This window comes from Lissotriton vulgaris, chromosome 8, assembly GCF_964263255.1.
Source record: "Lissotriton vulgaris chromosome 8, aLisVul1.2, whole genome shotgun sequence".
NCBI lineage: Eukaryota > Metazoa > Chordata > Amphibia > Caudata > Salamandridae > Lissotriton > Lissotriton vulgaris.
The window spans coordinates 1218142233-1218164897 of record NC_141696.1 but is presented as its reverse complement, the minus strand read 5'-3'; the positions used below and the strand labels follow the sequence as shown (position 1 = coordinate 1218164897).

The 22665-nt window shown below is 42.4% G+C and overlaps 1 protein-coding gene across 7 annotated transcripts in view; it reads left to right on the top strand.

Moving 5' to 3' along the window:
* Positions 1-22665, top strand: part of NBEA (neurobeachin) — a 1820918-nt gene that overhangs the window by 581154 nt on the left and 1217099 nt on the right. For all 7 annotated transcript variants that reach the window (XM_086935110.1, XM_086935108.1, XM_086935109.1 and 4 more), the window contains exons 14-17: positions 13607-13686; positions 16512-16574; positions 18680-18777; positions 20898-20990. In XM_086935110.1, the coding sequence (XP_086791236.1) occupies positions 13607-13686; positions 16512-16574; positions 18680-18777; positions 20898-20990 (334 nt within the window). The remainder of the gene's footprint in view (positions 1-13606; positions 13687-16511; positions 16575-18679; positions 18778-20897; positions 20991-22665) is intronic.

Genomic DNA, 22665 nt, shown 5'->3' with positions numbered 1-22665 from the left:
ATTTGTTTTTAAATGTGGATAAAAACGGAAATTGGGTTGCTTTCTGAATAATTCTAAATGCCGTCTGCCATAACTGTCAGGCCAATAGATGTGGGGATTGATAGATAGGGGGGTTAAAATGGAAAGGAATTTTAGTAAAGAGCCTTCAACAGCAGTAGATTTGCACAAGGTTGATACTGAAATTTGCATATTTTCCTATAAGTGCACTGATTTATCTTCTGCAGGTGTTCACAGCACTGAAACCTGCAGACATTCAAGCATGGGTAATTATATTTATCAGCTAAATATATGTGGAAATATACTAATTTCAGCCTAATTTTTGCACAAAACACAAAATAAATATGGATAAATACAGAAAAAATTAGCAAAAAATAAATATGGATAAATACAGACGGAAATGGCAAAAAAATAAATACCATAAAACCGGGAGCCCTATATATAATTAACATTTAGTTTGCAAAGAAAATAGATGGGCACCATTTCCAAATCCTAACGTAAATGTAATCAGATCGCTGCTGTGGATGCGGGCCTATTTTTTCTTAAAATGAAGGCACTCCCATCACTAATGCAAAGAATAGTCATTCCTGCCATGCCGCTATTCTGCTGCTTGGTGGCTCGTTGAGAGCAAACTGGAAAGTGGGTCACGTTTGCACTGTTTCAAGCTGCACATAAAAATTTCTTGAGAATGTGACGTGTAAGGTAGTTCCACAAAGGATGTGTGGGGGCTACCAGGGGACTCAATAGCTCAGATGCAGTGTTCGACTTTACACCTGAGCCTGCAAGAAAGGCAGCACCTGGTGCTTCCTTGTACCCTTACAGGTACCTACATGTGGTGCCACACAGCATAAAAAGCAGAAGGCTTTGTGTGCCAACCACGACAGCCTAATCAGCCTCTCCAGCATACACCACCTCCAGTGGTGGCTGGTAGGGAACGGTAGCTGGAGGGGCAGTGGGTGTTGGGGGAAGGAAAAAAAAAGACTTACCTGCTGGTTGCCGGTTGCCAGCTGCCGCCTCTCCTCCATCCTCCCTGTTTTCCTCGCTCCCGGCAGCACCCAGGCTCCCAATAAGCCAGGCTCCCCTAAACCAATCCCGAAGCTTCTGTCACCAGCATGACAGCAGCATCATGTTTGGTCTGAGCAGCCTGGTTTGGCGCTTAGACAGGGAGTGGGAGCCTGGCCTGTTCTCCACCCAGGCTGTGCAGTACAGCCGGGTGGAGAACATGATAAGTGCGCATGACGGTTTGGCTGGGCCAAGTCAGCCGCCCAAAACAGTCATGTGCACTTATGATGCACCAACCACTACTCCTCCTTCTGCCGCGAGCCCAGCCTTGCCCCTACCTGGCTGCATACTAAAAATAAAATGATAATAACATGCTGTTATTATCATTTTAATTTTCTTTTGCAGGGCTCAGAGAGCAGTGGGGTGACACTCCTGTGCCTTAGCGGAGGAGCCGCCGCTGCCCACCTAACTAAAATTTCAGGAGATTACTTGCTCTTGCATAGCTTCAAAAGACAATTCACTGTTTTAAATGGCCATTTGACCAGTACCAAAAAGTATGCCGATGTTAAGTGTGACAGCCCAAAAGTGGTCACAAGCAACTATACCTTGCCCCTCCAAGAGTACCTGCCAAGGTCAACATTATTTAAGTGTCATTGGCTTGGGTAATGCTCGCTTACTGAAATAGTTTTACTTGCTGCCTATTGTGTATGCCTATGAGGCCTTGGATACCTTTGAGAGCTCCTCCTACATGGTCTAGCATTTAAAAGTGCTGCTCTCAAAGCTCCCATCTCCAGCATTCCTCTTAAACCTCCACCAGTGTCCCAGCACTTGCCCCAAGGCTCTGCCAGTGTAAAAACTGATGGCAGCAGCTGATGATACACAAGTTTTTTCTTAATCTTTCGATTCTTCAGTCACTGTAACATGCTACTACTATCTTTGGCTGCCTGTGTCCTCTATACCGGCTGGTCGACAACATTACTTGCCAGCAGTTTATTTTTCTTCTTCATTTTTTCCAGAAGATGGATTGTTCTTATCTGTTTCCTTGCCTGTTTTTCTTTAAGTCTTAACCTTAGTTTACCTTGCTACCATTTGTTATGATGTAGGTGGATAGCTAGAATAGGCTGACATGCAGCATTGTTAGAAGATAGAAGAGAGGGAGATAAACAATGCCCCCGAGGAGTGGGTGTTGTTTGTTGCTCAGCCCTGGTCTCTCTAAGCTAAATGCCTCTCAGAGAACACTCAAAATCCATTCCAGACATTCCATTGTATCACATGATGAATGTCTGGCAGGTAATCCAAGTTACTTTATGAGTACCTGAATGAACATTGTGTTATAATTCTGAATACATCAGGGAACCTGACTAGTGTTGCAGTTGTCCTTCATCTTATGTTTATCTTTATGTTTAGGGGATTTATAACCAGCTGCTCACCGCCTACTGAAAGGCTTCAGAGCGCATATAACAATTAAAGCCTAGGGTGTACATATTAGACCCTAAAAATGAGAGGACCAGTCGTGGGCGTCCTGCTAGAAAATTGGAAAAGATTGAGAATAGGGTACTGGGGGTCTGTTGGTTAATTTGTATATGCACCCACTTTCCATGCTGAGCCACTGCTTTATGTGCAGATGTTTTTTTATGTCAGTTATGGGAAGATTTTCATGCATATTAACTACAACAATTTATTTTTATCAGTATTGGAATCTGTTATACCAGACAGCCTTGGTGTGGGTTTCCCCTGTACTTTTGCCTTTACCTCCCGTGTTTTTGCTGTGTGTTGGACTTCGATTTGCTGGTCTACATGCTTTGGGCACTTTGCCACTGCTGTTCAGTGCAGAAGTGCAAGTGGTCCCTTTGTAAATTGTTGTTATGGATTAGTGTTTCCATAATTAGCTTCTTTGGTTTACTGTTAAGTCCCTAGTACAGTGCACTGTGTGTGCCCGGGGCCTGTAAACCAAATGCTGCTAGTGGGCCTGCAGCACTGATTGTGCCACCCACATAAGCAGCTTATAAATGTAACTCAGACTTGCCACTGCAGTGTCTGCTCGCAGTTTCGTACTGCATTGTCGACTTGGCAAGTGCACCCAATTGCCAGGCCCTAACCTTCCCTTTTCCTACATGTGAGTCACCACTAAGGGAGGCCAAAGGTACCCCTGTAGGCAGGGTGCAGTGTATGTGAAAAGTAGGACATGCCCTGATGTGTATAGCATGTCCTGATAGTGAAATACTGCCAATTTCGTTTTTCACTGTGGTAAGACGATCTGTCCAATAGGATAGAATGTGGAGTTTACTCATAACCTCTTATGAGTAATACTGCCCATGGGAACAAGATAGGTAAGTAAAGATTGATATGCCTGAACTCTGAAATTTAAGATGCATCTTTAAGAGAGGGTGATTTTTACTTTCTGGGTTTGGAAATACCACTTTTAGAAAGTAGGTATTTTCTTGCCTAACCATCCAGTGCCCCTCTGCTAGGTTGTGTATTGACTGTCTGGTTTAGGAGTGACAGGGGCTGGGGATATGCATTTTGTTCAGACAGCCACTTGGGGGGGGGGGAGGAGGTTATCTGTGTCCTACCTTTCCAGGGTGAGTTAGGGCTGGTCTGCATTCAGAGTAGGGGGAGGAGATTTATTTCACACCTGAATGGGCCTCGTCTGCCTTATACCTCCAGCCAGGAAGCTGCACCAGAGAGGATATAACTGGTTTTGGCTGGGCAAGGAGCTTCTCTGCCTAAGAGAACAAATGATTTTGGATTGTAAAAGGAGGGGCCCAGCCCCAGACATTTAGATTACTTCTGGGAATCAAGAGGAACCTTTGACAAGGAGAAGAGCTGGAGAAACTGAGGAGGAGTACTGCCCCTTTACTGTTTGCTGTCTAGGCTTAGCCTACAGTGGTTGTTTCTGCCAGGGAAAGGGCAACGACTTTGCTGTGTGCTGTGTCCCCTGTTTGAGGAAGATCTCCAAGGACTTGAAATAGGGCTTGCCTCCTGTTTTGAAGTCTCAGGGACACAAAAAGTTCACCACTAGCTCCCGTGAACTTCCTTGCTGGGAGTTTGTATCTGCTAGGAGGTGCCTGCTGCTGTTTTGGACCTCTGGAGGCTGTTTGCCGCTGGGATCTGGAAAAGTAATGCATCCCTGAAGAAACCGACGCAGCGCCTGCCCATGGCTCGAGAAATCCCTGCACACCGTATCGAGTGCACCGATCTATGAAGGCCGAGATTACCGCACCGATTCCAATGCAGACCCTGCTGTGCGGCTGCAAGAATCAACGCATCTTGGGACCACGGCTGAAAGAAACCAACATAAGTGCTGTTGCCGCCGCCGCATTGAGAAGCGATGCATCCCCGATCCTCACGCATCACATCTCAGCGCCACACCTGCAAGAACACCGGGGTTGCAGAAAGAAACTGACACATCACCTCTCCACACAGTAAGAAACCGACACATCACCTCCCCTTCAGTAAGGAACCGATGCATCACCGCCACTGCATGGCAGTAAGGCACCGACGCATCACCTTTCCGGCAACAGGATTTGTTTGTGTGCGCTACGCATCCTAGGTACTTTGTGTGAAAAGTGTTGCATCTTCAATTTGCTTTGAACAGTACTAATTTTACCTTTCAAAAACCATATCTTGATTACTGTATTGGGGGTTTTTGTCAATTTGGTCTTGCTTGATTTAGATAGAGATTACTTATTTTTCTAAACTGTTGTGGTGTCCATTTGTAGTGTTTTGTACGGTATTACTGTACGTGTTCCATATTTTACACGCTGCCTCTGAGATAAGCCTGTATGCTCGTGCCAAGCTACCAAGACGGTCAGCAGAGGTTATTGTAGAAGTGTATCCCCCTTACCCTGATAAGAAGAAGGGTCCCTACTTGGACAACGGTGCAAACCATTGCCAACTTGAGACCCCATTTCTAACAAAACCAAATAAATTTTCTGTCACTTGGGTTCCAGTCAAGTAGATTGAAGGCAGAAATGCACCACATTTGCACAGACCCTTATATGCACAAACATACCATTCAGTCTTGCGTGTCACTCAAAGTGTTTGGAGTGCTGTGCATGCCTCAGGGCTGTTCTCCCTACCTGTGATACAGCGTACAGTGATTTTGCTAATATTTACCATCTGAACCCAATTTAATACCGAACCGTCCCTATCACGCTGCAGGAGTTTAAAACGTGTTACCAATTTCTTTGCCTATTTTGGTCCTTTCTCCTCTCTGATGAATCTTGGATAGTTGTTAGGGCTTGGCAAAAGACTAACAGAATTCTAGTAATAAGGACCTGAATAAAGAAAATAATCATTCAATATAACCTTTGACATTAATAAAGACAGCCTCTGATTACTCATCAATATGTTTTTATCTAAATTAATATGAATGCTCATCAGGTACAATACAGCTTGAATCATAGATCACCCTAAAAAAGAGAAACATCAATACTGTAATTCTCAGGAACACATCTCAAATATGAGTGACATGAGAGAGTGTATAGATGAAGAGACAAAAGAACTAGACATTTTTTTAAAAAATGGTCAAGTTCAGATTATACGCACCAATGAAATAACTATATCATAGATTGCTATTAGTCAGGAAAGCTACCCTCCGGCCGAGAGATTAAGCTTGGGCCACCTCAGAAGATATGAGGAGCAAAGTCAAAGAGTCAGGATGAGCAGAAGAACAGCCACCCAATTAGATTAGGAAATAGCAACACAGCTCTCTCCTCTCTCAAAATATCTCCAAGTCTACCAAACTATGAAAAACTATCACTAATAGTTATACCCTAATTCACTAAAGATCCAACCCCCACCCCCATGTATCATCACACAAAAAATCCTCTAACCCATTTGGTCAAAACCAGGGTGTGTCTGGTCACTCCTCATTTAATATGTCTAACTTTTCAACAGTTCCTTTGTCTTTAGACAGCTTTGGTCATTGACCTTCAGCAGAGGCAACACAGATAATTTTCTTCAGCGGTTTGTACATTTCTCCAGCTCACTTATGTATCAAACTTGTACAAGTGTCCACAAACTTCAGTCAGGAAATTCCATTTCAAAATGTTCATTACTTCCTCCACACAGCCAACTCACTAAAGATACATTATTTTCTTATAGACTACATTCAGAAAAGCAAATTAAACCTAAAAAGACTCTTGAGGCCTTCTCTGTAGCACAGTAAAATGTGAGACCTTCTTTGCAGAATAGAAAATGAGCTCTAGGAAAAACAAAAATACATATGATTATCGTTGTTAATTTAACAAAACTCCACTGCTTAGTTGTAGGCTTCAAATAGACGGTCTAGAATATGATAGGTTTGAACACTGGGGCTTCATCAAAATAATCGCCTTCTTTAAGGGGTCCCCATTCTTTTAATTATGCTGTTCTAAGTTTTAAATTGTAGCCCCTACCGGTGTTGTAACGTGCCGCTTAACTGATAGTCTGTCTTTTGTGTTTTCTATTCAGTAGACGGGGAGAGATTACACCAAATAAGTTAAAGAGCTATTAGGGTTTTAAGCCAGGAAAACGAGTCTGTGAGCAGGAACACCCATACATGAGTTTTTAACAAAAAGCATTTGTATTCTTGTCAAATAATTACGGTATTGTGTTAAAATCAGGCGCATTTTAAATCTGGAATGTAATGACATTTTTTGTATGTTTTTTTAATCTATATTGGGGGGGAATTGTAATGATTTTAATTAATCAAACAATAAAACAATGACTTGACAAAACTCCACTCACTAATACATTTATTTCTTCACTTTATATATATTTTCAAAACAGTTAATGAAAAGAAATCTAGCATTTTATTTCCTTTGGCTGTTATTTCTGCATTATTTATTTATTTGCCGCCTACTTCAAAAATACTGGAAACACTATTTTTTTTCCAGCATGCACTTGTGCAGCTTTCATCATCCCCTTTTAGTTTTGCACTGTTAATTTGACACCATTTTGTTAATGATTCACACAATGAGAAGTTCGATCCAAGCAGGTTTTATTTCGCAAAACCCTGCTCCATCACCTTTTCCCGGGTATCTGGGGAACTGTGGGGACTGATTTGGCTATCAAAGTTTTTAATCCTCTGACATAGCAAGAGATGGCCACCCATGTTAAAGATAACCCGGTTCAATGTTTCTCTCATGTTCTACATGTAGGAATGATATATAAAGCAGTATGGCACAATCCCAAATCCATAACTCCTTCTCCACACTCAGCACAGCCAGCACTCTGGAAGTATTGCCTGGTTGTCTCTTCATGGCGGTCTCATACGCGGCTTTGGTGCATTTTACTCCCACAGTCCATTGTTGCCAGTGCTGAGGGTCCTCTAGCTTTACTTGCCTTGTTCATTTTTCTTGTTGTATTTTTTTTTTATGTGCCTCTGACATTTTTATCCCTGATTCACAACAAAATCCTTGCAACAGGCATAATGTTCACAATTCATTCTTGTTAACTATCAGTGTGGCTTTCAGACAGTTCTTTCGCCCTGCCGTGGTACCTTGAAGAGGGAGGCCAAGCATAGACCCTTGTGTCAAGCCTTGCTCCAGTATATCAGTCAACAGTAATAATAATAGTAATAACTGTTGATTGTTTCAGAAAATAACTAGCTTCAGATGTGTCTATGCAAGACTGAATTGCAAGACTCATTTTTATACTTTGTCTAGCATGCTTTTGCAGTAGACACTCAACTGTACTGAACGTAAGTAATCTTTAGTGTATGCTTCACAAAGAATAGTATATGCGATATCGGTCTCATCATTTCAACCCAAGTGCTATGACAGTCATGAGACCCAGAATGGATTATGTAAATGACTCATGCTGGAGTTGCTCTGGGATGTGCAACTGTCCAGAAGACAGACTGTAGCCTGATTTCCAAGCCAGAGAGCTCGCTTTGAGCTAGTATTAGTACACTACTGGCCTTGAACACCTTAGATGAAGCAACATTTCGGTGCCATGTTCACAGCACAGTGTGGCAGTGTTTGAGGGCTCCCACCAGCCCATTTTGCCGGCGATGCCTTTGGGGCGGTCTAATAATGTCAGCCCTGCTTGTTATACCACCTACCAATTTACCGACAAATCATGCCTAAGATTTTTGCACCAAGTACACTGAATCTGCTATTTGGACTAGCCTAAATTGATACCAATCTTAACCAGCCTTTGCCAGCCCGAGAACTGGCACCAAGCACTTCTGTGTGAAAGATTCTATCTTGGGTGCTGCTGTTTCTGATCTAGGAAGCATGTGAGTTTGATAAAATGCAGCAAAACTTTATTACCCAATGCAGCCACCCTCCCACACCTGCCACATCTTGTCCATGATTCAGCAAGTGTTATGCTTGAATGGGAAGGCCATTATATGGTGTTATACAAATTATCTTCGCATTACAAAAAGAGTAGAAGTCAAAGACCAAAGAGAACTTGAGCCTGCAAACAGCATTACTCCTGCACCCCACTTTCTTCTGTTTGAAACGCTAGAATACGGTGTCCTAATTTCCACTACACCATATTCCTGCCTCACAAGATAACAAATGAAACACTTGTAAGCCCTGTTGACCTTTCACCCTTACCTGTCTTATTTAGGAATCATGCAGCAGGTAATGGTTTTTGTAAAAAAGTTATGAGGTGAGTCAGCCGAATTGGGTTGCTTATATTCACGGGACAGTAAAAACAACGTCTGCGTCGTTCAGCCGCGGGATGGTCCTGCTGTGTATCTTGTTGGTTTTGCGTTTCTCTGAAATATTTATCCCTGCCAGGGAGAGAATTAAGAATAAAGAACCCTCAGAATGTTAGTTTGCTTTGCAGGCCTGAGAACTTTTGTTTAGGAAAAAAATCACCTGCAAAGATAATAAATAATGTTAGTCATTCCTGCTGCGAATTTAGGTATTTTTTTAATGGTACAGATGACTAATTCATGGGTTTCTGGTATGCGTCTTCCAGGCAACATTCTGAAAGCGCCAGCTTGCATTTCCGCATTCAAGAGAGTATTTTAGAAACAAAAGTTCAAAGTGAAAAACAAAAAAAGGAATAATTCGTATTAAGTTTCCTATTCCTAATATTGACTGCCGTAAATATTTTATATCATAAAGAAACCATAAATTGTCAACAAGCTTTCAAGGAAAGTGTTGAAGGCAAATACTATTCATGTATTATGTAGGACTGTTTCAATAGGAAATCAATTTTGGCATTTAAACACTTTCCTATTTTACAGAATTCTCCCTTATCTTTGTTGAAACGGACTGATTACCCTCCTCTTTGAAGTCAGTTTTTTTCGATGTCTGTCAGCCATATCCTGATAATAGATCAGTGATAGATTTACCTTTTAATAAGTAGAAAGAAATGCCATGGCGTGGAATCCCTTGGAATTCATATTTTTTGTTAAACCTGTAGCTTCAGTTGTTGTATAATCTAGTCACATTTTGCAATACCATCAAAAACTGCTCAAGGAATATTGGTCTATCGGCAGTCCTTTAAGTGGACTGGGTCCTGCTGGTGCCCAGCACCGGCTGTTCTAAAAAGTAGGTGCTGAGACAGGTCCCTGTTGAGTTCTCAGTTTTTGACCTCACCATCCGGGTAGGCACAATCCTACCCCGGTCCCTACACTGAAGCACTACCCTGCACGACCCCCCCCCCCTCCCGACTCTACCCTAAAACGCTACACAACACAAACACTACAACACTACCTTAAACACTAAAACACTACACAAGCACTACAACACCACCCTAAAACACTACACCCCTACCCTAAACCCTAAAACACTACACTGCACAGACACTACAACTCTACACTAAACCCTAAAACTTTACACAACACAAACACTACTACACTACCCTAAACCACATCACTACTCAAACACTACAACACTACCCTAAACCACTACACTACACAAATACTACACTACCCTAAACCCTAAAACACTACTCTACACAAACCCTACAACACTACCCTAAAACACTACACTACACAAACACTACAACACTACCCTAAAACACTACACAAACACTACAACACTACCCTAAATCACTCCACTACACAAACACTACAACACTCCCTAAACCCTAAAACACTACCTCCAGCAGGACCCTGCCCCTTCCCCCAATCCGGACCCTACACTGAAACACTACCATGCACGACCCCCCGACACTACCCTAAAACACTACACTACACAAACATTACAACACTACATCAAAAGTAACCCCCCACCCCAAGGGCAATCCCCCGTACCTCACTCTCCTCTTGGTTCCTCTCTCCTGCGTTAGTGTGGTGGAGGGGGAAGGATGACGTCAGTTGCTGCGGAGACTCATTCAAATTCCAGTCATCCCTCAGAGCTCTGCAGAGCCCAAGGTGTCATCCCTGTGCATCGGCTCTGTGTCCTCCATTAATGTCTGCAACATTCTCAGCCCCTCCCGCCCCCCACCGCCAGGCATCCCGAACCGGCGTCGTATTCCTGCCTGCTTATGTCGTTGTGGGGAAACAACGTCAGTTTCCTCACAGTGACGTGGATAGCCACATCGCATACCTTGTGAAAGCGCATGCGATGTAATGGTATGCATAGTAATGGCTACGCGTTGTTACATTGCATTTGTTGTAACGCATGCGTTGTAATGATATTGCGTGGTAAAATCTGCATTGCTAGCGTTGTTATTGCTGTTTCCCATATATATTTTTTGCAGTTGGTGGTTGCTTGTTTAGGTGCTCATCAGCTGCAAATTGATGCCAGTCTGCTCACTTCCTTGCTTGATGCTCCTGGTCCCTCCCTTACCAATGCTGTAGTATATATTTTTTTAATGCGTGTGTATGTGTGTTAATTAGTTATCTGCATGGGTAAGCCATCTTACTGAATGCTTGCCAGTAGTTTCAAATATTGTACTTAACAGAAAAGAGGTATATCTGTAAAAAAAAGAAGTTACATCGATTGTTAGGACAACATTTCATCGTTCTTCCAGTGGTGGTTAAAAAAAAACACTTTCTCACTATGACAGTGTTGCCCTTAAACCAATAATCAGCACACCTGACAAGTTCACCTTTGCAAACCCAACCTTGATGCAAGCATCTAGCTATGAATCCTTCCCAGTTGTGAAAGTAAATAGTGTAAATGCAGAACCCTGTCAGCAAAGTTTCATTGTCCCACACTTCACTTGGTTTTCTTTCTTTATTTACGCCATGCTAAAACTCTACAGAGTTAATGTACTATAAAAGAAAACTACACAATCAATTGGTAAGAACTCACCATTGTAAGACGAGGCCTAGTTTTGAAGGCCAAGGATAGACCCAGAATGATCATAGCCCCAACACTGTCTCTGTCTGCCTTAAATGGAATTGCTCCCCAGATTGAGATTCCAAGCTCTAGAGGAAGTCCAGAGCAAAACCTAAATTCTGAATATCTAGTAGAAATAGCACTGTGACTATACTTTCGATACGTTTGCGGTGTAATGCTATAAAAATGGGTCTGAAGCTTCTGTGAATCTTAGGGTCCAGTGAGGGTTTCTTCCACAGGGGTGCTTTAAATTCACCCATGTGGTTCCTGTCACCAGACAGCCATTTGTAATAGGGCAAACGCTAGATGCAGTATCCTCAGAATTTAATTTAAAAACTTTTCCTAGGCAAATATCATGTGGTTATCCTGATTGCTTATTGCTTTTAATCAGCATGGTTACCGTCTACTCACTCAGTAGGTTGAGGAATATGAGAGGTTAGGGTTGATGTCCATATGGCAGAGAGGCTGGAGACTCAGATGAGTGGTTGTTGTTGGACTGAATCTTCTTTCTAATTAAACAAACGTTGTTGAAGTCGTAAATCAGCCATTGAGTTAGTTGGTGATTGGGTGTGACTCACTGCCACTGGCACACAATATCCTGAGGCCAGATGGATGACTGTTTTGAATAACAATTTAAGAAAAGTGGTGTATTTTTGTATAGTCACACGTTTTGCACAACATGGGGAAACGTTTGTGACTGGTGTGTACAGGTGTTTTTGGATTCAACTGAGATGTTAAACTCCAATTCAGCTCTTTTGAGTGCAGTTTTTGATCTTTCTGCTTGTGTACAGATGGCTGTTGTATCCTTCATTGTTTCACATTCTTTAGCGTCTAATCTTGATGTCATGGCTTCAATGGAATCTATAAATTGCACTACATACCCAACTCTAGAAAAGAGTTTGAACTGTTCTCTAGCTTTAACAGCTGTCTTAAAACTAGGGATCAATTATTTTTTCCATGGCCAAACCATTGTTTGCAGAGAGTTTGCTTATGGGTCCTTGTATTGTTGGAGTAGTCATGGATTTTGGGAATAATAGGGCAGTGATCTAAGCACGTAAGAGGCATAACTGACTTTTAGTCCATACATGTGATTTGCACAAGCCTTGGCAAATCTACAGCCCAGCTGTAGCACATGTATTGAGATTAGTCTGACATATCTACACAAGTGAGGCACATTACTTAACTATACTGACGGCACATTTGCACAAACCTCTGCAGATTTTGGTCTGTGATGGAACCCTTTAGACCATGTGGTACAGCTGGGAGCTTCACCCACTCTGTGTGGCTCATGGGCCTTCTGCCCATGATCTGGAAAGATCACAAAATGAATATTTCAATGGCTGAGGTGACATGCTCTTTAGATCATCAACATTTTGACTTAGACTGTGCCTAAAGCGTGGTTTATGGTGGTGTATTCAGTTTGTATTCTATAAAGTCCACCATACGGTCTCAAAGTGCAATGACCATCACACGAAGGGCAACAAGTAGTGCAAATCAACAATATTTAAGCAGCTGGTCGTGTTTTAAAGACTGGAGAAAGCAGTTTTTTGTAATGATTATAGTCAGGATCCTATTGCATAGCATTTAGGACCATAGTAAAATCTGGAAAGAACTGATTTTAGAAACTAATTTCGCCCCACTTTTCATGTGTGAAAGACACAGTTAAACCTCAGACAGGGTCAACTATGTAACCTGTAACAACTATCTTCAGTTTCATAATCATGTTTTCCCCTGGTGTGACATCTTTACATAATATGATGTATTTGGAAAACTGTCTGTCTCGATTCATATTTCTAGAAACAAGAGAGATGGTAAAATGTGGTTTTGCTCCAATATTGTCCCATCTCAATTTCTACTTAATATAGCAATCAGTTACTATTGTTCTAAACTAAAAAATGAAATATAGACTTGAAAACGTGCCTCTTCTACAACCTTCTCCGTTGCATGATGGGCAAGCAACCTCCTTTACTTCCAAAACTTGAATGAACTTTGGGATAAGGCCTTTTTGATTCCCCACCTTAAGAATGTGGACAAAGTCATACCGCCCCGTGTTTCGCTAACTGCCAATGCTACTGATCACATCAATGCAATGCCTCTAAAATTGTACATTGTTTCTCTTTGTACTATGATCCCGCCCTTTGCAGTACTCCTGGTGCTAGAAATGCATTTAACACACCCTCCCATTCAATTTCCCGTCTTCAGCAGAGGCGCTACATTTTAAGTCATTGCTATATAGCTCAGCATATGAAGTTACGCAGGGCCCTCTTGAGTAGATTTGTAGCTCACAAGCTGTGAATATCTATTAATGTTCTCAGTGATTGTTGTGACTGAAATTCTTTACATGTAACATTTCTTAAAACTTTCAGATGGCCCAAGACCGTCACAGAAAGAAATCATCTCTCTACGGGCATTCATGCTGCTGTTTCTAAAGCAACTTATCCTGAAGGTAAGGCTGATATGACCAATTCTTTTACATTTGAATGCACATAATCAGTACCTATACATTTAAATATGCAGCAGTGCACATTGGCAGCTCAGAAGTGTGCGGGCATGCTACTATATGAAATAGTCTTGGCACTTTCCAACTGCAGGAAACAGGACCATCTCTCTGAGCTGATAGAAGTTTTTATACATTGATACACCCTCCATGCTCTGCACTAATTAGAAGGCAGTGTTAGAAGTGCTCAGTTCCTGCAGCTAGGTGACGTATCAGGACTCTAACCAGCCTACAGTGCCACACACCATAAGACAGGGTGGATTTCCATTCCCCAGGATTAGGTGTAATGTTGAAAACATGGAAGAGCTTGCACTAATAAATTATACTGATAATTATGCGGTCATGCCAAATCTTTTTCAATGATATGACCTGCTGCCCAGTCTAGATGTGTTGACCCTCTAAGGGAGTATTACAAGAGTACCCTGGGGCCGCAACAGGGGTTGAGGCAAGCTTTTTGCACCCTTAATTGGGCTGCAAACATTTGTGCAGTCTCTTCTGTGATATACACATGCTTTTAATCTGTAAAAAAATAAATGTCGGGCCCAGATTTTTCTAAGAATCCTGAAGGTGCTGCTGCTGATTGTTCGGGCTGCCGAATACCAGGTGTATCTAGTCTTTATTTCACCTCATGCCTCTTTCACCCACTAATGTACAATCACTGTCCCTATATCTCACTCTCATAAGCCCCGTTTGATCCCAGTTTTCTCACTTTATCACTTATGTCTTTCCCCTTCAGTCCCTCTTTGCTGCTTTTCTCTCTCTTGTTCTCAGTCAAAATCTGATCATTAAAAATAAATCCGGGTCCCCAGAAAAGAGTGCTGGTGGGCTCCACCTTCAACCACCGGCTCAGATTAAATGCTGGTGAATATGCACTTGGTGGTTAGGGATGGCGTAGACCCAGGGACTCAAGGGCACCCCCTGCAAGCAGGTGCAGTCACACACAGCACTTCTAGTTTGGGATCTCAGCCCCCTCTTAAAATCGTGGTCCCACCTTAGTCTATCACAGACTTGCTCTCACCAAGGTAGAAGCTGGCAGGTTCACGTTTGCACTGGGGAGAACAGATGTGTTCTCTGTAGGGGTGTGCTGTTCCAGACTGTATCAGGCACACTGAGTCCAGGGGGTGCAATAACACAGACCAGGGCAGCCTGGCCTAGAGGTAGCACAGCACCAGTTTTCCATCGCCCTTACATTGATTGCCTCTTTCATCAAGACGCCCGACTAGGTAACCATCAAAAAGGGTGATTGTTGCACAGCATGTTGGTGTTTGTGATTGGCCATCTTGGTATTCTGTTGCAAAGTCTCATGCAAAGCCTTTACAAGCAGGACAAGCCTTTGCACTAATGTATGCAGTTTGTTCTCGCTCCGAGCCCTGTCTTTCCTCCTCTTAAGTGAGACTGTGAGTAAGAGCATTTGATCTGCTCGTACTCACAAAGCAGCACAGTCTGTTCCCTACCTCTGTTTTGGTGAATATAATTCTCACTCTTATGCCTGCAGTCTTGTTCTGAGGTAACAATATTAGGTGTAGCATTGTCACATCTTCTGACCCTTCTATCTAGAGGAAAGTTGAGAAGTGCAAGTCATAATGTCCTCTTGGGGAACAAGAATCCCCTCTTCCTGAAATCATGTTAATTAGTGTAGCTTTGTTACGTTAAAGAGAAGGGTGTGACAAACTGGCAGAGACCATGGCGGATCACTTCTTCGCTTTCTAATGATTTCTGATTGGATGATCGTGTGCCTACATCATCTGGTTGTTGTAAAAGTTATCAGCCCCCTCTCACCAGCGAATAAAAGAAGTGTGAAGATTTTCTGTCTTGTCACTGTCCATCAAACCAAATGACTACAAAGGAATTCCACAATATAATGGCAACCAGTTATAAGGGCCCGATGGTCACCAACCTGTTAGAAGCCATGCCTGGTGCACATTGATCGAGTAATCCAATGGTGGCGCCACCGGCAAGCAGTTATATCTGGCTTGATTGCCATCTTGTTTGTTCCTATTTACGAGCTGCCAAAGCCCCAAGAGTGAAATGTGTAAGAAAGACGAGTAGTGTTTCTAACCTGCCTAGAAAAAGGCTGGTGCAGGTAAGGCTGACTTCCATTTAATTCCTGTAGGCAAATCCATTCCCCACACAGCCGCTGTGGCGATACTTGATACACAAAACACTTTGTAGATTTTCATTTAAAAATGCTTTTCGTGCACATTAGACTTATTTTCTGATAGTCAGTCTATGCATGTGTATATTGTATTTAACTTTATGGTCCTTTTTTTTCGTAAACGATTGTTTCCAGATCCCTAAACTGCACCAGTGACATGAAATTTGCAGGGAGCAAGTTTATTTTTAAGCAATGACCGCCACAAAAATGACACACGAATCAAGTGAAAAAAGAAAAAAAGCGCATTTTGTACCAATCAAGTCAGTCCAAATGCTGGTTCAACACTGGTGTAGGATTTCCTGGCAGAGTGCACGAGGGCATCTTTTCCTGGGACTGGTACAATTGCTCATGAGCTGGGCCGAGATTTAGTCAACTTAAATCAAAGCTTCTTTTGCGTTTCATTGTAAATGTCTCCACTTTGTACAGACGCTAACACATTCTTTTAAAAATATGTTGTTCATAACGTGGTGTGCAAGGGTCGGTTTTTATTTTTTGAAACAAGATGGTTGCCCCTGGCCATAGAGGCGTGTATCATTTGGTAGAAAAAATATAAATGTGAGGCGGATGCTTGTGCTCTCAGGAAAAGCTAACCATTTGTACTTTTTTTTTTAATTCGTAGGATCGAGGAGTCAAGGAAGATGAACTTCAAAGCATTTTAAATTACTTGCTAACAATGCACGAGGTGCGTGTGCCCTGTTGCTTTCTTTTCTGACGGTATGAAACTCTAAATAAGTAAAAAGCTTGGAGAATTTAACCGACACTCGAACGAAATTAGCATCACAACCCCAAAAAAGATCATTATTTGCAGGTGGGCCGGTTACAAAGGAGGTGTGCACACCTGGGGCGGCTCCGAGCGTCGACCCACTGGTAAAATGCCAGCAGACAGAAAAAAATAAAATGGCTATAAAACTATTTTATTGTCCTTTTATTTTTCTGTGGGTCTGAGGCGAGGTGGGGCCATGTCTCGGCTACAGTAGCAGGAGGAGGAGTGGTTTTAGGCACTGAAGGTGCGCATGTCGGCCGGCCAAACCGACATGCGTACTTTGATATCTCCAGGCTGTGAGATCAACAGTGCTCAGGGCACAGGCTCCCAGGCCCTGCTGGAGCGTTAAACTCTGCCATTCCCAGTGCTTCTCTCATGCCCAGAGTAATTGCATGAGAGAAGCACTGGGATTGCTTAGGGAGTCTGGGAGCCTGTGCTCCTGGGGGTTGTAGTGCCAGGAGCAGCGAGGCCTGGCAGGGCGAGGGCGCATTAGATCGCTGGCCGGCAGCAAAAGGTAAGTGTTTAAAGTATTTTTTAAAGTATTTTTTTACCCCTGCACCGCCCCAAGTTGGATGGGCAGCAGCCACTGCTGGTGCACACGAATCGAAAAGCGTACGCTTGGCCCCATGTGACATATTCCTATAGGAGCTAGGAGTGCCTTAAGCTGCACAGACCGTAGGGAACGAGTGTTTGCTGCACAGTTCAAGGCTGCCCTCTAGTGAATGCCCTGTGGCTGCTGATGACTCCTTAGTTCACAGAGGGCCTGGCACAAGGTTTCTGCTACAGTAGGTCCATGAACTCTGGCTGTCCCAGTCTCCGAGGATCCTCCCTGACCCTACAATCAAAAATAGGGGCTTAAACAATTGCTAGCTTGTGACCAGCCGCACCAAAAGATCAGTGTTGAGTATGGTCCTACTTAGGATACTGTGGGGGATGCTTCACTTTACGGTTTTCATAGTAATGCTGGTTCTTTACTAAGTTTTCTTTTTAGGACTGACATTAGCCAAGACCAATAGATTTTTTTTTTAAAGATACCTATGATAAACTTACTAATATGGGTTTGCAGTCAGCACTCTAAATCAATTGGTCTGTTGTTGTGTCATTCACATTTTTCTCCAAACCCACTACTGCATAGAGCTTATAGGTCAACCCACTTCAGCCACCGGCTAAGTTCACAGAGAATGACAACATGATGCCCTGTAATGCGAGGAACAAATCCGCACTCAAAGGAGTTCCCTTGAATGCTAGAGAATGCTATGCCAGTGTGTATTTTCTGAGATTGTAAAATAGCTTTGCTTTTAACCAAAAAAGATTTTTATTGCCAAGAGCTCAGCAGCTTTCGGAACGATAACATTCTCAAAATACAATGACAAAACATCTTAACAAGCACATCTTAATCAAACATTCCCAAAATAAAAAAACTAGCATCCAATGTCAGACCTATTGGCTTTGCCAATGATTGTGTAAGATGTGCATTATTGCTGCAACCCACAGTTGTAGGATATCAAAATGCCAGATTTGTATTCTCTAAATGTGGTGCATAATTATATGCTCATGAAATAAGTAATTTGCAAACATTATTGTAACTTTAGCTGACGATTGTAGCATTATTGTTTCTCGTTTAAATGTAAGCATTTTAGTGGGCATTCTATGCATTATTCTATTTGTAGGGTACTCAGCTTTGATGATAGACTCATTGGCCATCTGCTTTCATATAATCATCAGATTGTGCACATGTCAGATGGGTGATCCCATGGTGGCATTGCATTGGACGGTTCCCAATGTGGCACGACATTGGACTGTTCCATTGGTGGAGCTCCATTGGACGGTTCCCACGGTGGTGCTCCATTGGACGGTTCTCATGGTGGCACGCCACTGGACGGTTCCCATGGTGGCGCTCCATTGGACAGTTCCCATGGTGGCGCTCCATTGGACTGCTTCTGTTTTTTTTCATTATGTGGTTACCAGACTCTCCTTTGTCTTAAGAGCCTTAAGAGCAAACCCTGTTCTTTACTGCTTCACAGGATGAAAACATTCATGATGTGCTACAACTGTTAGTTGCGCTCATGTCGGAGCACCCTGCGTCGATGATACCAGCCTTCGATCAAAGGAATGGAATACGGTACAGTAGCTTCTCATGCCAGATAGCGACATGTGCCGTTATTGCAAGCATTAAACTGTGCATAAGAAAACACCATTTGATAAATCTGTATCTTCCTGAAAATAAATCTAAATTGATCATGCATAACTGTTTCCTCCACCTCAAACATAAAGCCTGCTGGTAAGGTTAATATGAGTTGGGCCTGATTCACAACAACTCTGCTGTTACTTACGCTTGAGCACTCCCGGCTTACCCCAGGATGCCAGGAGTACAGAGTAAGCCAGAACTTCCTCAAACGTAAGCCAACCTGACTCATAGCGAAATCTTTGAGAATTCACTGCCATTGTCTTTTCCTTAACAGTTTGGTGCAAGAGTTTTTGTTACACCATCATGATTGTGGGACTCCTAGTCCTATCTTAAAACTGCTGAGCTTAGAACTCTTTATAGCCATAGTTTAGGTCAGGTGTGGATCAAGGGCGGTATTAGACATGCAGCGCATTTTCCTTCATTGCACCCGGTCACCTTTATAAAGGTTTGCTTGGTGCAATGAAGGAAAATGTGCTGCATTAAGATGAATGTGCAGCCCCCAGGGCAGCCACGAACTGGCGCTGCCCCCAGGGCAGCACATTCATGTGAAAAACGGGGCGGCTGCATTAAAGCTGCTCCGTGTTTTCACAGTGCAGGCAGCAACCCACCTGCACTTTGAAGGGGGAATAGAGATCCCTTTGCAGGTGGCTGCAGTGAGTGACTGCACCCACCTGCAAGATGGTGCCAAAGGGTTCTACTGGTACCCCTTTCCACCCTCCAGAGGGCTGCCATCAGAGGTTGCACTGACAGTGCGCCTCCTGAGAGCGTCTTTACCTCTGCACCCATATCCTTAATACGGCACGAGCGCAGAGGCAAAGAGATTCTCTTGTTTGCATGGGGCACGCCCCCATGCAAATGAAGGAATGCGCTCTAAGATAGCGCTGGCGCTTTATGTTCGCCAGTGCTAGCAGTATTACAGAAGGGGACGCACAAGTGTCTACAGCCCCTTCTGTAATACCAAAGTGCCCCGGGATGTGCAAAGCGGGCGCAAATACATGTTGCGCCCCTGGGGCACTTTTATACGACCCCAAAACTGTCTTTTAGCCATAGAGAAGTAAATACTGCACAACTTCTGATATCCAAATATGATTGACAGATTTGAGTAAGGATAATAAATATATTTTCTGAATTAATCAATTTGCGATTAGCGGGCCAAGACTAGTAATAATGACAATCCCCTGGAGTAAGTATTGAGATGTTGGATTAAGGCAGAAATTCTACTAGATACTAAAATATTTAAATGAGTAGTACAGGGACCTTTTTTCACTTAAAAAATTCTAAAATCTTTTCAGTTTTTTAAAGTAAACATGCAATTTGTAATTTATGACTTTTAAAAAATGTTTAAAGTTTGCCAATTATTTAAAAATGTTAAGTTTAACAACATTTGAGGTTTGTTCATGAAATTAGAACCAGCCCATCACATTTGAATGCCAAAGATACATTTTATTTGGGGGGGGGGTCTTTGGTTATTTAAGCAATATACATATTCTATTTTTTCTCATTTTTTTCTCCTATTTTGACACGTTGGAAAATATATTTTTGAAAGATAAAATCCAAAAGCTCTCTAAAAGTAGAAAATACAATAGTCGTTTTTTCGTGGCGTAGAGCAAATATAGATGTTAACAGAATGATAAGAAACATAATTCTTCTACGTCTACTAAAGAATCTAAAAATTGTGAGCAGAAATGTTTAAAGCTGGCTGCGTTCTTTGCCATTACAAATTGCATAAAAATAATAAAAAACGGAGGCAGCGGTCCCCGGCCATGAGACCTGCCAGAATATCAAGTCCTCTTGCGGTAAGTTAGAGGCCTGAGTTGCTTTATTTGCTGGGCCTGTGCCATGGGCTGAATTTGATGATGGATAGCAGGCCTGCACCAGCAGCAGGGGCAGGCATTCATGCCTCGCTGTTGCTTAGACTTGCATTGCATGAGACGCCGGCATGGATAAATTATTCATCCACCTCCAGCTGTAGAACTCTTTAGTGAGTATTGATATATTAATTAAATGACCATTAAAGCAGTTGAAATCTACTGCATAATTTATTTTCTTTCTAGGGTGATTTATAAGCTTCTGGCATCTAAAAGTGAAAGCATCCGAGTGCAAGCTCTGAAGGTACTGGGATATTTTCTCAAGCATTTAGGACACAAGTAAGTATAACCAGGTTAACCCATAATCTTGAACCATGTTTTCTTTATGAACTTTCATTGTGTTAAGAATGTTTAGTATACTATAGGGGGATCAAATTTTCAAAACAATATATGTAATAATATAAGATATTGCATTTTTTCCAGTAGCAAGATTTTGTATACTGTGTTATAGTGTTACTGTTTCTATAGGCTAAGATATCAGTTGTTCTATGATACCACCAAAGAGCGCTATGACTTCACCAACGAGCAGGCTACCGGCCTGGTCCTTTGTTAGGTCATGGGCCCCAATGTCTTGTAATACAACCTCATATGATACAGTTATAGGGAGCCTCTGCAGGTCAATTGGTAACACAACATGAGCGACAAAAGAAAAGCCAGTTTACGAGGTGTATGTGGGATCGTAGGCAGAGAAATTAGTCGAACCTTGCGGGGAGGTATTTGTATGTGTTTATCACCCATGTTTAGAACCTTGTTTAGGATATTTAGCAGTGGGGTGATGTGGCTTATTTTTAGACACTCTGCAGATTCTCTTGGTTGAATTTGAGATGTTTTAAGCCAGTTTGTGATTTTAGTGGCCATTTTGTCTAAGGAGGCTGTAAGGGTATTGTACGTCAGCAAAATATGAAGATGTATACGGGTGAATCAATAACACATGTACCCGGTACTAGAGTGCCAGTGGCGAGCCCCTATGAATAATAATCTTAATATTTGTTGGTTGGGAAACCAGTGAAGAAAAAAGTTCTGAGTTCTTTTCAGAAGATGATGAGGGGTGGTGTAGATCAGTAGGCAGCATGTTTCGCAGTTGAAAGCTCATGCTAATACAGGCTGGTAAATATATTGCCAATTTTTGAAGAAAGGGATTTTTGCTGTTGATTTGAGCAGCTTTGTGAGCTATAGAGACTGTTTTTAAAATGCATCAGACTTCAACTGCTAACCAGTGTTGGAAATTAGAAATGCGTTGACATAGGTCTAGTGGAGAGTTCCTGGTAGACATCTTGCCCCTGTGATGAACAGCTTTCAATAACTTTAGTTGAGAATTTTGGAGGCTGGTGAGCTGAGTGATTCAGTTTTCCAGTCTTGACTTCACAAGTGTCTGTCAAAATACGTACAAACCTTTTTTTCAGCAAAGTAATATTTTATGTTTCTTGGAACAGGCAGAGTTTAGTGGGTCCTTTGTATACTTTCTATCTATATTGGTCTATATGAACTTTGCACCCAAGCACATTGACAAGAGAGTTTGGGGGTAGAGATCATAGTGGTGGATGAGTCCTTCTAAAGGTTATCATTAGAAAGTTAGTTATCTGTAGGTTCAATTTTAGACTGTGACCGGTCATCTACTTTCTAGGTCTCGCCTAGGCAGCACTTGCGCTTTCTCTTAGAGACATACTGTTTTCAGGATATGGGCACTTTCCCCCCATTTTTTTTATTGGCTCTTATCTCTGTCCTTCATAAACGGTGGTTGTTCATTGGTCAATAGACTTAGTAGTACCTCTTTAGTGTACCGCCTTGTCTCTTCTTGTAACCTCCCATGAGAACCCCTCCTGTAACATGTGCTGTTGCTACCCAGGTTTTAATTACATCCCCAGAGCACTATTTTTTTAAAGGGCTTTAGGCAGGACATACGCTTGGTCCTGAGCAAGGCTGGCAGTGGTCACTTTACACACGAGCACATCTC